The 14,068-nt window shown below is 37.4% G+C and overlaps 1 protein-coding gene across 1 annotated transcript in view; it reads right to left on the bottom strand.

Moving 5' to 3' along the window:
• Nucleotides 1-6,947: 6,947 nt before the first annotated feature.
• Nucleotides 6,948-14,068, bottom strand: part of LOC117297377 (ciliogenesis and planar polarity effector 1-like) — a 65,116-nt gene continuing 57,995 nt past the window's right edge. Inside the window, exons 32-36 of the mRNA XM_033780370.1 lie at nt 11,573-11,734; nt 10,491-10,616; nt 9,661-9,795; nt 8,230-8,408; nt 6,948-7,216 (exon numbers count right to left, since the gene is read on the bottom strand). Coding sequence (XP_033636261.1) covers nt 7,040-7,216; nt 8,230-8,408; nt 9,661-9,795; nt 10,491-10,616; nt 11,573-11,734 — 779 coding nt within the window. The 3' untranslated portion in view covers nt 6,948-7,039. The remainder of the gene's footprint in view (nt 7,217-8,229; nt 8,409-9,660; nt 9,796-10,490; nt 10,617-11,572; nt 11,735-14,068) is intronic.

The following is a 14,068-nucleotide window of genomic DNA, read 5'->3' as shown; positions in this document are numbered from 1 at the left end:
AGTTGGTGTATCTTAACATTATGCATAAAATAACAAACCTGTGAAAATTTGAGCTCAATCGGTCATCAAAGTTGCGAGATAATAATGAAAGAAAAAACACCCTTGTCACACGAAGTTGTGTGCGTTTAGATGGTTGATTTCGAGACCGCAAGTTCTAAATCTGAGGTCTCGAAATCAAATTCGTGGAAAATTACTTCTTTCTTCGAAAACTATGGCACTTCAGAGGGAGCCGTTTCTCACAATGTTTTATACTATTAACCTATCCCCATCACTTGTCACCAAGTAAGGTTTTATGCTAATAATTATTTTGAGTAATTACCAATACTGTCCACTGGCTTTAAGTATGATGGTATGAGGTTATTGCACAATGATTTTAAAGCATAATTCATCAAATCTTTGCAGTACCGGTAATATCCAGCAAGAGATAAAAACATATTTTTCTTGTTTTTTTTTTATTCATGACCATGTTGTTGTAAAAGAATTGCTACTGCTTCTTGTTTTGCCAGATATTAGATGAGGTTTTTCTTCTGTTAACAGATTTTGAGCACTGATATTCAGTACATTTTTGTAATGGACTTTTTCTGCCTAGCCTGCATTACATTGTTTTCAATCGATAAATTTTAAACAGGACAAAGTTGTGCCAAAATAAGAGTTCATCTTGTACTCCTGGAAGTATTTTTAAAAAAAACTTGTACATGTATAAACTGAAGGCATCAGGTCTTTCTTAACATGTGTATACCTGTACAAGGTTTTCTGTGTAATAACTTGTACAGCTTGTTTTCAATGAAATATTATTCCTGATAAATGGGTTTTCAAATCTTTTTTAAAAAGTGGAAGTTTCTTATTGTAGATGATGATTTTCTGTACATAAATTAATGCTCGGCAACAGAGATGTTTTTGGAGTGTGAATTACACGAGTACATGTTTTTAGTTTGCATTATTGACAACTACTCTGACTAACTTAACATGTAGCTGCCTTTACACTATGTAGCTGCATATCAACATGTTGATTATGAACTGTGGTAGCACTTAACGACTAACTAATTCTGATGGCACCTTTTTTTTTCAAGAAGACCCCAGGGTTTTTACCACTAACACCTACTCAGGAGTTGGGTCAGAATAGATTAATAAATTGAACCAATGGTTTGCTAAGAGAGGTTTGCTGTCACACCATGTGAATATCTCTTTTGAGTAGTGTTGGTTCTAAAAAGAACTGATGGTTAACGGCTCGATGTTTCGATCAGTATCTGCTAGTCTTCAGGAGAATGCTGTACTCTGTTGCTGGATGCCTTTTATGATGAAAGGAGTAAGTGTATTCTCTTACATTAGACATTTTGAAGTTGTTGAGGAAAGAGTTTTTTTTTATCGATGGTCCTGAGCACAATGAGGGTATACATGAATTACTGTGGAAGCGCGTGGCCGAGCGGTTAAGAGCACCGAATTCAAACTCTGGTGTTTCTGATCAGCAGAGTGTGGGTTCGAATCCCCAGCCGTGACACTTGACCATTGCTTCGTCCTTCGGATGGGACGTAAAGCTTTTGGTCCCATGTGTTGTGTAACGCATGTAAAAGAACCCAGTGCACTTTTCGACAAGAGAAGGGGTTCGCCCCGGTGTTCCTGGTTGTGGCTGCTGTATGCGCCGTAACACCTTGTAAACCCTTATATAATAATTGGGTCTCAAAATTCATCACTGCAATCTACCTATCTTTCTGAAAGTTTGTATACACTCAGCGCCTTGAGTACCTTGTTTGGTAGAAACGTGTGCTATATAAGACTTAGATATTATTATTGTTTTTATTATTATTAGACAGGGGTGATACATGACAAGCAAAGAAACACTCTACTCCTTCAAATCATTTATACTCTTTAAAATTTATTAATCTCCTCATCTTTAAAAGCAGAGACATGTCATAAAATATTGCTTATTATATTTCTGAATTGATCTTTAATAAATAACTTAGCATACACACATTGTATCAATGTGCAAATGAGGATTTGGAAACTGTAGTACCATTAATTTTGTTAGCACCTGGGTGCACCACTGTGGTAAAACAAAACTCGACAAAAAAATCTCCGTCCGATCACAAGTTACTAGAATCAACTTAATCATGAATACAACATCAACACTTTAATGTAAGAAATATTGCTTAGTATCCACATACATTTCATAAAAGAAGTGTGCAGAAACATGAAAACGGTTCAAAATATGGATCATTGCTGATTAGATTATATCCATTAAAATTACATATTATTTCATTGTTTATTGCTTTTACACCCATAAATATTATACAAGTTGGAACAGATAACATTGTAAACCTAAAAAACAAATTGAAAGAAAGGAATAAGATCAACTTGAACGTATTCCAATTACTACCTTTTCAAAAGATAACATTGTTTCATACAAACTTCAACAACTTGCTGACACTCATGTGAGCTTTTCAATTTGGCAAAACCCCGTTTTTAAATATTTGGCCGAAAATTTATAAAAATGCTGGACTTACCCCATGTGATTTTTTTAATACTTGGTCGAAATTTGGTAAAAATGCTGGACTAACCCAATGTGATTTTTTCAGTATTTGGCCGAAAATTAGTAAAAATGCTGGACTTACCCCGTGTTTTTTTTTTCAATATTTTGCAAATAAAAGATAAAATTGCTGATTTTTTCAATATTTGGCCGAAATAAAAATTGCTGGACTTACCCCTTGTGATTTTTTCAATATTTGGCCGAAATTTGATAAAAATGCTGGACTTACCCCTTGTGATTTTTTCAATATTTTGCCGAAATTTGATAAAAATGCTGGACTTACCCCTTGTGATTTTTTCAATATTTGGCCAAAAATTGATAAAATTGCTAGACTTGCCCCTTGTGATTTTTTTTCAATATTTTGCAAATAAAAGATAAAATTGCTGGTACCCCTTGTGATTTTTTTCTCAATATTTTGCAAATAAAAGATAAAATTGCTGATACCCCTTGTGATTTGTTCAATATTTGGCCGAAATTTGATAAAAATGCTGGACTTACCCCTTGTTGGTTTTTCAATATTTTGCCGAAATTTGGTAAAAATGCTTGACTTACCCCATGTCATTTTTTTAATACTTGGTCGAAATTTGGTAAAAATGCTGGACTAACCCCATGTGATTTTTTCAGTATTTGGCCGAAAATTAGTAAAAATGCTGGACTTACCCCTTGTTTTTTTTTTTCAATATTTTGCAAATAAAAGATAAAATTGCTGATTTTTTCAATCATTGGCCGAAATTAAAATTGCTGGACTTACCCCTTGTGATTTTTTTCTCAATATTTTGCCAAAAACTGATAAAAATGCTTGAATTACCCCCTTGTGATTTTTTCAATATTTGGCCAAAAATTGATAAAATTGCTGGACTTGCCCCTTGTGATTTTTTTTCAATATTTTGCAAATAAAAGATAAAATTGCTGGTACCCCTTGTTGTTTTTTTCAATATTTTGCCGAAATTTGATAAAAATGCTGGACTTACCCCTTGTGATTTTTTCAATACTTGGTCGAAATTTGGTAAAAATGCTTGACTAACCCCATGTGATTTTTTCAGTATTTGGCCAAAAACTTATAAAAATGCTGGACTTACCCCTTGTGATTATTTCAATAATTTGCCGAAATTTGGTAAATAGCTGGACTTACATCTTGTGATTTTTTCAATATTTGGCCAAAAACTGATAAAAATGCTGGACCCCTTGTGATTTTTTCAATATTTTGCAAATAAAAGATAAAATTGCTGGACTTACCCCTTGTTTTTTTTTCAATATTTTGCCGAAATTTGATAAAAATGCTGGACCTACCCCTTGTGATTTTTTCAATATTTGGCCAAAAACTTATAAAAATGCTGGACTTACTCCTTGTGATTATTTCAATAATTTGCCGAAATTTGATAAATAGCTGGACTTACATCTTGTGATTTTTTCAATATTTGGCAAAAAATTTGTAAAAATGCTGGAGATACCCCTTGTGATTTTTTCAATATTTGGCCAAAAATTGATAAAATTGCTGGACTTGCCCCTTGTGATTTTTTTTTCAATATTTTGCAAATAAAAGATAAAATTGCTGGTACCCCTTGTGATTTTTTCAATATTTGACCGAAATTGATAAAATTGCTGGACTTACCCCTTGTGATTTTTTTCTCAATATTTTGCCCAAAACTGATAAAAATGCTTGAATTACCCCTTGTGATTTTTTCAATATTTTGCCGAAATTTGATAAAAATGCTGGACTTACCCCTTGTGATTTTTTCAATATTTGGCCGAAAATTGATAAAATTGCTGGACTTACCCCTTGTGATTTTTTTTCTTCAATATTTTGCCAAAAACTGATGAAAATGCTGGACTTATTACCCCTTGTGGTTTTTTCAATATTTTGCCCAAATATGATAAAAATGCTGGACTTACCCCTTGTGATTTTTTCAATATTTTGCCGAAATTTGGTAATAATGCTTGACTTACCCCTTGTGATTTTTTCAATATTTGGTCGAAATTTGGTAAAATTGCTGGTACCCCCTTGTGATTTTTTCAATAGTTGGCCGAAATTGATAAAATTGCTGGACTTACCCCTTGTGATTTTTTTTCAATATTTTGCCAAAAACTCATAAAAATGCTGGACTTATTACCCCTTGTGGTTTTTTCAATATTTTGCCCAAATATGATAAAAATGCTGGACTTACCCCTTGTGATTTTTTCAATATTTTGCCGAAATTTGGTAATAATGCTGGACTTACCCCTTGTGATTTTTTCAATACTTGGTCGAAATTTGGTAAAAATGCTGGACTTACCCCTTGTGATTTTTTTTCAATATTTTGCAAATAAAAGATAAAATTGCTGGTACCCCTTGTGATTTTTTCAATAGTTGGCCGAAATTGATAAAATTGCTGGACTTACCCCTTGTGATTTTTTTTCAATATTTTGCCAAAAACTCATAAAAATGCTGGACCCCTTGTGATTTTTTCAATATCTGGCCGAAAATTGATAAAATTGCTGGACTTACCACTTGTGATTTTTTCAATATTTTGCCGAAATTTGATAAAAATGCTGGACCTACCCCTTGTGATTTTTTTTCAATATTTTACCAAAAACTTATAAAAATGCTGGACTTACCCCTTGTGATTATTTCAATAATTTGCCGAAATTTGATAAATAGCTGGACTTACATCTTGTGATTTTTTCAATATTTGGCAAAAATTTGTAAAAATGCTGGACTTACCCTTGTGTTTTTTTTTCAATATTTTGCCAAAAACTTATAAAAATGCTGGACTTAACCCCTTGTGATTATTTCAATAATTTGCCGAAATTTGATAAATAGCTGGACGTACATCTTGTGATTTTTTCAATATTTGGCAAAAATTTGTAAAAATGCTGGACTTACTTACCCTTGTGATTTTTGTTCAATATTTTGCCAAAACTTATAAAAATGCTGGACTTACCCCCTTGTGATTATTTCAATAATTTGCCGAAATTTGATAAATAGCTGGACGTACATCTTGTGATTTTTTCAATATTTGGCAAAAATTTGTAAAAATGCTGGACTTACTTACCCTTGTGATTTTTGTTCAATATTTTGCCAAAACTTATAAAAATGCTGGACTTACCCCCTTGTGATTTTTTCAATATTTGGCAAAAAATTTGTAAAAATGCTGGACTTACCCCTTGTGATTTTTTCAATATTTTGCAAATAAAAGAGAAAATTGCTGAACTTGCCGCTTGTGATTTTTTTAATGTTTGGCCGAAAGTTGAAAAAATTGCTGGACGTACCCTTGTGATTTTTTTTTTTAATATTTTGCAAATAAAAGAGAAAATTGTGATTTTTTCAATATTTGGCCGAAAATTGAAAAAATTGCTGGACTTACCCCCCCCCCTTGTGATTTTTTTTTCAATATTTTGCAAATAAAAGAGAAAATTGCTGGACTTACCCCTTGTAATTTTTTCAATATTTGGCCGAAAATTGAAAAAAAATGCTTGAATTACCCCTTGTGATTTTTTCAATATTTTTGGCAGAAAATTTGTAAAAATTGTTGGACTTACATGTACCCCACTTGTGATTTTTTCATGATTTAGCCGAAATTTGATAAAAATGCTAGACCAACCCCTTGTGATTTTTTCAATATTTTGCCAAAAACTGATAAAAATGCTGGACCTTGTGATTTTTTCAATATTTTGCAAATAAAAGAGAAAATTGCTGGACCTTGTGATTTTTCAATATTTGGCCGAAAACTTATAAAAATGCTGGACTTACCCCTTGTGATTTTGTTCAATATTTGGCCGAAAATTGATAAAAATGCTAGACTAACCCCACAAACAGGTGGGGAGCAATCGTTTTGGAAACCAATTTGATAGGATTTATTACAAGAAGTAAAAGAGTTACCAGTATGTCGGTATAGGGGATCATGCATAACAGGAGAGAGCATTAACCAATCATCAGAAAGATTTCACAAACTAGCCAGAGTTACAAGCACCAAGGTAAGCTCGATTCATGCTAATGGAAACCAAGTTAAGCTCGATTCATGCTAATGGAAACCAAGTTAAGCTCGATTCATGCTAATGGAAACCAAGTTAAGCTCGATTCATGCTAATGGAAACCAAATTTTGGTGACACAATAATCGGCACATACTGCCCGTCCAATTGTGACACCAACAAATTCGCTTTGCACGAAGCATTCGCAAGACGTATGAACCGGACCTTACATGAAACATAACAAGTGGTGAGGACTCAAATGGAAACAAATTGAACGTCTACTAGTAGATTAACACCAAGTATTATCATCCCAAAACTTGTTGCTTTTTGTAAAGAAAAAAGTCTATCAGAAAGATGATGAGCTGTCCAGACAGCACATGGAGTGGATTTCACAAAGAGTTAAGACTAGTCTTATCTCAAGTTTGGACGAGTAGGACTAGTCTTAAATTTTAGACTACATGTAGTCTTAAAATAGTCCTAAGTTAGGGCTACATGTATCTTTGTGAAATGGTCTCCAGCATCATTTGGTATAAAATAGCACAATGTTTCATCGGTGGGTTCAGGGGTCAGTGAACATCAGCTATCATTCTATCCACCGCACCCCAATCTATATTACTCATGACACTGCCACTACTCACGGAGGCAATATCTTGTAGCTGTTTGACATCGACCGATGCAGTGTAATCATTGAAGTCCATTCCTTCTAAACTCACGTCATCATCTGTACCATACTCCACATTGCCCTGTATTCGTACATGCAAAAACATGAATTTGATATGAATGAGGTGTACAATCATTAACTCTATACAAGGTATCAACCTGAAAAGTGTCTATTTCAACATTGTAATAACGAAATATTGGTTATAAGCCCACTATCTGCAGCTCACTTCCCACAGCCCCCACCCACACCCCACAGCCATTGAGCACAATCCATAGCCCACTATCTCCAGCCCTCAGCCCACCACCAACAGCCCACTACCAAAAGCCCACTACCCCAAGCCAGCCCTCAACCCAAAGTCATCATCCCACACCCCACAGCCATTGAGCACAATCCATAGCCCACTATCTCCAGCCCTCAGCCCACCACCAACAGCCCACTACCAACAGCCCACTACCCCAAGCCAGCCCTCAACCCAAAGTCATCATCCCACAGCCAACAGCCATTGAGCCAATCCATAGCCCACTATCTCCAGCCCTCAGCCCACCACCAACAGCCCACTACCAACAGCCCACTACCCCAAGCCAGCCCTCAACCCAAAGTCATCATCCCACAGCCAACAGCCATCAACCCACAGCTCACTACCAACTACCCACAGCTCTCTACCCAAAGCCAACTGTGTTGAGTAGAGAAATGTAGTACCCTGTGCAGGACTTTGAAAATGTTGACACCCTTGAGGGCCTCATATTCATGTATTTTATCGTTTATTTTTTGGAGGAATACTTAAGGGACCCATACATTGTACATCATTGATCCACCGAGATCTACAGAATGATTAGCAACTAACTATCCATAACCAATCCCCTAGACCATGGGCCCAATTTTATACGGCCAGTAAGCATACAAAATTGCAAAAAAATAAAAAAGTACAGAGAAATCTTGCTTGACAGAAACTGGTTACCAGCCAACATTCCATAATGTTTACAATACTGCAACTGGTGCTCCAGCCATGTTTACTTAGCACAGAAATTTGCTTAGCAGACATTTCGGCTCAACAGCTTTATGGAATTGGCCCCGCTCATTCTACTATTCACTCACCTCATAACTGTCTCTCCTCGCTAGAATGTTCTTAACATCATCGGAAACATTCCATGAGCTCATGTCACTCAATCCTGACCTCTCGTCCCATTCATCACCTTGTTTTGGATACGGTTGATGCCTCGATGTCGGTATGCGTAGAGGAGGTGATTTGTAGGTCTCTCTTGGGTGAGTGCCAACTGATGTAGAAAAAAAAAGGAATTGTAAAAGAGTAAAGCCCGGTTCATACTTCCTGTGATTGCGAATGCGAAGTGAATTTTGTTGTCAAGTGCTGTTTTCCCTGCAAATGTTTCGCAAGAGTTGAACACATATTAACTGTTGTGAATTATTCGTTGCAAATTTGTTACATCAAAATTCATATCACATTCGCGGGAAGTATGAACTAGCCTTGAGGCTTAATACCGACAAAAAATGGGTGCCAATGACTCATTATGTTTTGCTTGTACCTTTGGTTCAACCTATGTGTGCTAAGCACTGTATACCCGTTGGAATAGTTGCTCTAGAATTTCAAAGGTTGTTGGTTCGATTCCCATCCAAGTAAAATGCCTGTTTTTTTTTAACAAACTTGGAAAAGTACTGAGTATACATTGCTGATCACACATTGGTGTAAGGGTAAACCAAAATTCCTTATCCCCGATGCAAATTTAACATCTATAACTCGTTGCAGTACTCGCTGCTAAAACGTAGGATTTGAACTGCCTCTAGCTACCCGGCAATCTCGGTGGTCTAGTTTTGTAAGACACTGCTCTAGAATTGCAAAGGTCGTGGGTTCGAATCCCACCCGAGTAATATGCCTGCGAGTATACAGAGCTCATCACACATTGGTGTACGGGTAAACCAAAATTCTTTATCCCCGATGCAAATTTAACATCTATAACTCGCTGCAGTAGTCAATAAAAAATAATAAGAATAAGACTTGTAGTGCGCACATATCCACCCTGCTGGGTGTTCAAGGTGCAGTAAAACCCCCCAAAAAACAAAGGAAAACAGACACAACAAAAATAGTCCTTGAAAACCTGTGACATAAGATAAGTTTTGAGAAGAGATTTGAATTTTGTGGTACAAAGACACGATCTAAGATCTAAGATTAAGTGATAGATTAAGTTGGTAGAGAGTTCCAGACAAGATCTAAGATTAAGTGGTAGTCGCTGCTAAAATATAGGATTCGAACTGCCTCTAGCCTCTGTGATGTGAACTCTACCTACCAGGCAATCTAGTCGGGTGGTCTAGTTGGTAAGACACTGCTCTAGAAATGCAAAGGTTGTGGGCTCGAATCCCACCCGAGTAATATGCCTGCGAGTATACAGAGCTCATCACACATTGGTGTAAGGGTAAACCAAAATCATATTCTATTAAATGACTTTAGAGTAATCGTGGCAGAGAAAGAAGAGACCAGACAAAGTAGACAGATATATGAAGATGTTTACTAACCATAGACATCGTCATGTCTTAGAGTACGAGGCGCTTCTAAGCTGGCTCGCTGTAGTCTTTCAACATAAGTTGAAGGTTGAGTATCTTTAGGTTTATACTTCACTCCCACTTTAGGAGCAGGGCTAACGACGTCATCTGGAAATGGGCAAAACACATTAGTCAATCCATATAATATACATTGTCTACTTTTGCACAGATTGATAGATTTTTCTCAACGATAATGGAATTTGGAAAAAATAATTACCAAAATCTTGTAGTTGGGAAGTAATTTTATCAAGATGCAATCATACATTTTTAAAGCCCTTTTCTTCACACGGGTTACCCCAAGGAATAACCGCCGGCCTTTTCACACTATGATAGCTTTACCCCGGTCTGCCCCGGCAAATGGGCACACCCCCAGGGACTAGCCACCCCTGCTCCTGAGTAGGGGTAAGCAGTAAAACCCAAGGTATTCTTGAAGCGTGCAATCAAATCCAGTGGAACAGGGACACAGTGTAAAAGCTCCCAGGGTAACCGTAGGGTAAAAAAAGTCCCGGGACTCCCAGGTCTGTAGGCTATTCCACAGGGATAAGAGATACAATATGAAAAGGACTATAGAACTCTGGGCCCCATATCATACAGCTGCTTAAAGTGCACCACAAAATTATGCTTAGCACAATAAGGTTACCAGCCAAAATACCATGCCACATGTACAATATGTGACTGGTATCCTGTTTATTTTTGCTCAGCAGAACATTCTAAGCATTATTTCTTGCTTTCAGCAGCTCTATGAAATTGGGCCCTGGTATTAGAGCAAACAATACAAATATTAGTCGATCAGCATTACCCACCTCGAGCTCTGTATGTAGATCTTGAAGAGGGTTGCTCATGGTATGGAGTAGAAGACCGTGGTGTTGCTTCAGCATGAATACCTCTTCCTTCAACTTGACGTCGTCGATCATTAAATGTCATGGTATCTAAACATGAGAAAATAAAATTAGCTGTTGCAAGCTGCTTACCAAACAAAAGGACCTACATGGTATAAATGCAAAAAATAGTTACATGCAATGGCCTGATGTTTTAATGGTTTTAGTATTCGAGAAAGACGCTGAAGAGGCCGAAACATCAGGCCTATAGCTTTTGTTGTCAACTAAACAAGAAAGAAGTGCAACACAACATTTTAAAGGGAAACAAAATCACAAGATAAAACGAGTTCAAAACTCCAATAACTTAAATCATGAAAAAAGGTATCTCTGGAAAATGTTAAATGAAGCTTGGATTTTACTCCAAAATTGTTTAATCCTGTGCAATAACTATTCAATTGTATATGGGGTTTAGGGCATTGCATGGTGTGGTATCAATTTGTATTTGGTTTACAGTTAATACACCATGTGTGTATCTACATGTACTTGCTGGGTATGTTCTTTTGAGAACTTGTCTTGCTATATATTCTACTGTCGCGGAGTGGATTTTCAGAAATTGGGAGACTTTCCAGTTCTGACAAAAATGTCCTGCTTTATATTAAAGACACTGGACACTATTGGTAATTGTCAAAAACCAGTCTTCTCACTTGGTGTACCTCAACATATGCATACAAAAAAGCATGTGAAAATTTGACCTCAATTGGTCGTCGAAGTAGCGAGATAATAATGGAAGAAAAACAACCCTTGTCACACGAAGTTGTGTGCTTTCAGATGCTTTCGGGACCTCAAAATCTAATTCTGAGGTCTCAAAATCAAATTTATGGAAAAATTACTTCTTTCTCAAAAACTACGTTAATTCAGAGGGAGTCATTTCTCACAATGTTTTGTACTATCATTGCTTGTTACAAAATAAGTTTTTATGCTAAAAATTATTTTGAGTAATTACCAACAGTGTCCGCCACTGCCTTTAACTACTACCTGGAAAAAGTAGAAAATCAGCCGTGACTTACCCGTATTTATCTTCGGCACTACTGGTCTAGTAGATCGTTGCCTCAGACGAGTCTGGCCTCCCGTCTTCTGTTGCATATCAGATAGGCGTTGACTGTAAGTCTTTGTTACTCTAGGAGAGGTCCTGTCTAGACCTTTGCCTGAACCTGGTAACCTTCTGGTACCTATTATGAAAAATAAAAATTCAACCAAATTTTAAAGATAAGCAGGTTTGGCCTTAACCTTTTAAGTGACTATCCAGCAGAACAAATTAGCAATGAAGTTTTGACTGTTCTTTGTCAAAAATGCAGAGGTCGCCCAAAGAACAAAGCTCGCCACCATAAGACCACCAGGGGTGGATTTCACAAAGGTAGTCCTAACTTAGGACTAGTCCTAGGCAATGCTAAGAGACAGGACTGGTCCTAAGTTAGGACCAGTAACTCATCATAACTTAGGACTGGTCCTATCTCTTAGCATTGCCTAGGACTAGTCCTAAGTTAGGACTATCTTTGTGAAATCCACCCGAGGCTCTTTTTTGCCACACTTATATCTATATTTATATTTATAATGTAATGAATAGGGTAGATGGCCTTAGCTTTCGATCCAATCCGGACCTTCTTCAGAGGCATAAAACAAGTACAAACAAATACATATCCATTTATAGAAAAAGAGAGGGGGAAAGGGATTAAGGAAAGGATCCAGAAAGAAGCGGGAAAATAACAGCCAATCAAAGTTCCTATTTCAGAAACAATATTGGTGGCTATGAACCAATAGGAGTGGAGTGGCGAGGACAAAGGATGTTTAGAATGAAAGGAAGGGTTACTGGACCATAAAAGTGGTAAAAGTATTGTTCGACAACAATGCAGGGAGACATGAAAGGGTAGGATTAGAGAGCAAGTTGCATCATGATGCAACTAACAATGGTCAATTAATAAGAATAGCAAGATCAAAGGTATGATGATTTTAAAAATAGGTATGAGGGACCTGTGGAAAAAAGGGGGGGGGGGTTACTTACATCAGATAGTTACAGTGATGAATTTATAAAAACAACTTTAAACTAGGTTAATTTATACTTTATGTACAGAATATATACAACATATAAGTTCTTAGGCAGAAGTGAAGTGGAGGGTAATGAGAAGTTATTTAACACCAGTGTTTATGTTAAGTCCAAAGGGTTTGACTGTCTTGAGTTGGTGAATCCAGTGTGATTCTCTATTCTTGCGGTGTGTGTCATCACCATTGCAAGCTTCAATCACCAGAAGTTCAACATCAATGACACTATGATTGGGGCTGTTGAAGTGGATAGAGACTGGGTACGGTTTCTTAGTCTTTATGGAAGAGACATGATTCGCAAAGCGAAGACTAAGTTTGGTCTTAGTCTCTCCCACATATTGTAGCCCACATCTCTTACATGATATGACATAGACTACATTAGACGTGCTGCATTCAGAGTCGGTCTTGATGTTGTATGAAGAGCCAGTGGTATGACTCTTCACCTTAAGTGAGGGCTTAATGTGCAGACACGTTTTGCATTTGGAACGGGTACATTTGTGACAGCCCAGTATATCTGTCGGGGGTTGTGTTTGGACTGTACCTGGGGGAAGTTTGGCCCTGACTAGTATGTCACCAAGGTTCTTAGGGCGGCGGAATGCAACCATGGGAACCTCAGTGATTGCTGAGTGTAACCTGCTGGAGGAGTGAAGTATAGGCATGTTATTATTGAGAATTGAGGGAAGTTTGGGTAGTTTGGGGTGGAAGGTGGTGACCAAAGCAACTCTATTGGTAGGAGCTTTTTTAGCTCCCGTGTTAGTCAATAGAGTATGACGAGGTACGTTGAGAGCCCTGTTGATAGCAAGTTGGACCCTACGTTCGCTGTGTCCCCTAGATACAAGGTGTTTCCTTAGCTCTGATGAGCGCCTCTTGTACAGGGTATCTGTGGAACAGATACGCCTGATACGTAAGGCCTGACTGTAAGCAATTGCCTTCTTACAGTGACTAGGGTGACAGCTATTGGAGAGAAGGTACTGGTGGGTGTCGGTGGGTTTACTGTAAACATCTGTGACAAGGCCATTAGGAGACTTGGTTATTGTCACATCTAGAAAGTTCACACTGGTGAGAGATTGTTCGGTAGTGAACTTTATGGTGGGGTGAAATGAGTTGATATGGTCAATAAACTCATCCAAGCTGTCTTGGTCACCACACCAGATGGAGAAAATATCATCAATAAATCTCCACCAAACTAGTGGTCGGTTGGGGGCGGAGGACAGGAGTCTGTCCTCCAACTGAGACATGAATAGGTTAGCATATGAGGGTGCCATTTTGGTACCCATGGCAGTACCCTGTACCTGTAGAAAATGCCTGTCAGAAAATGTGAAATTATTCTTCATTAGAATGTGGCTCATGAGTTCCTTAATATGACTCACTGAGGGGCGGGACTGATTACTAGCATTGAGGGCAGAGACACATGCACTCATGCCTTCATGATGGGGTATGTTAGTATACAGTGATGAAACATCAAA

The sequence above is a fragment of the Asterias rubens genome, chromosome 12, assembly GCF_902459465.1.
Source record: "Asterias rubens chromosome 12, eAstRub1.3, whole genome shotgun sequence".
Taxonomy (NCBI): Eukaryota; Metazoa; Echinodermata; class Asteroidea; order Forcipulatida; family Asteriidae; genus Asterias; species Asterias rubens.
This window is presented reverse-complemented; position numbering and strand designations above follow the sequence as displayed.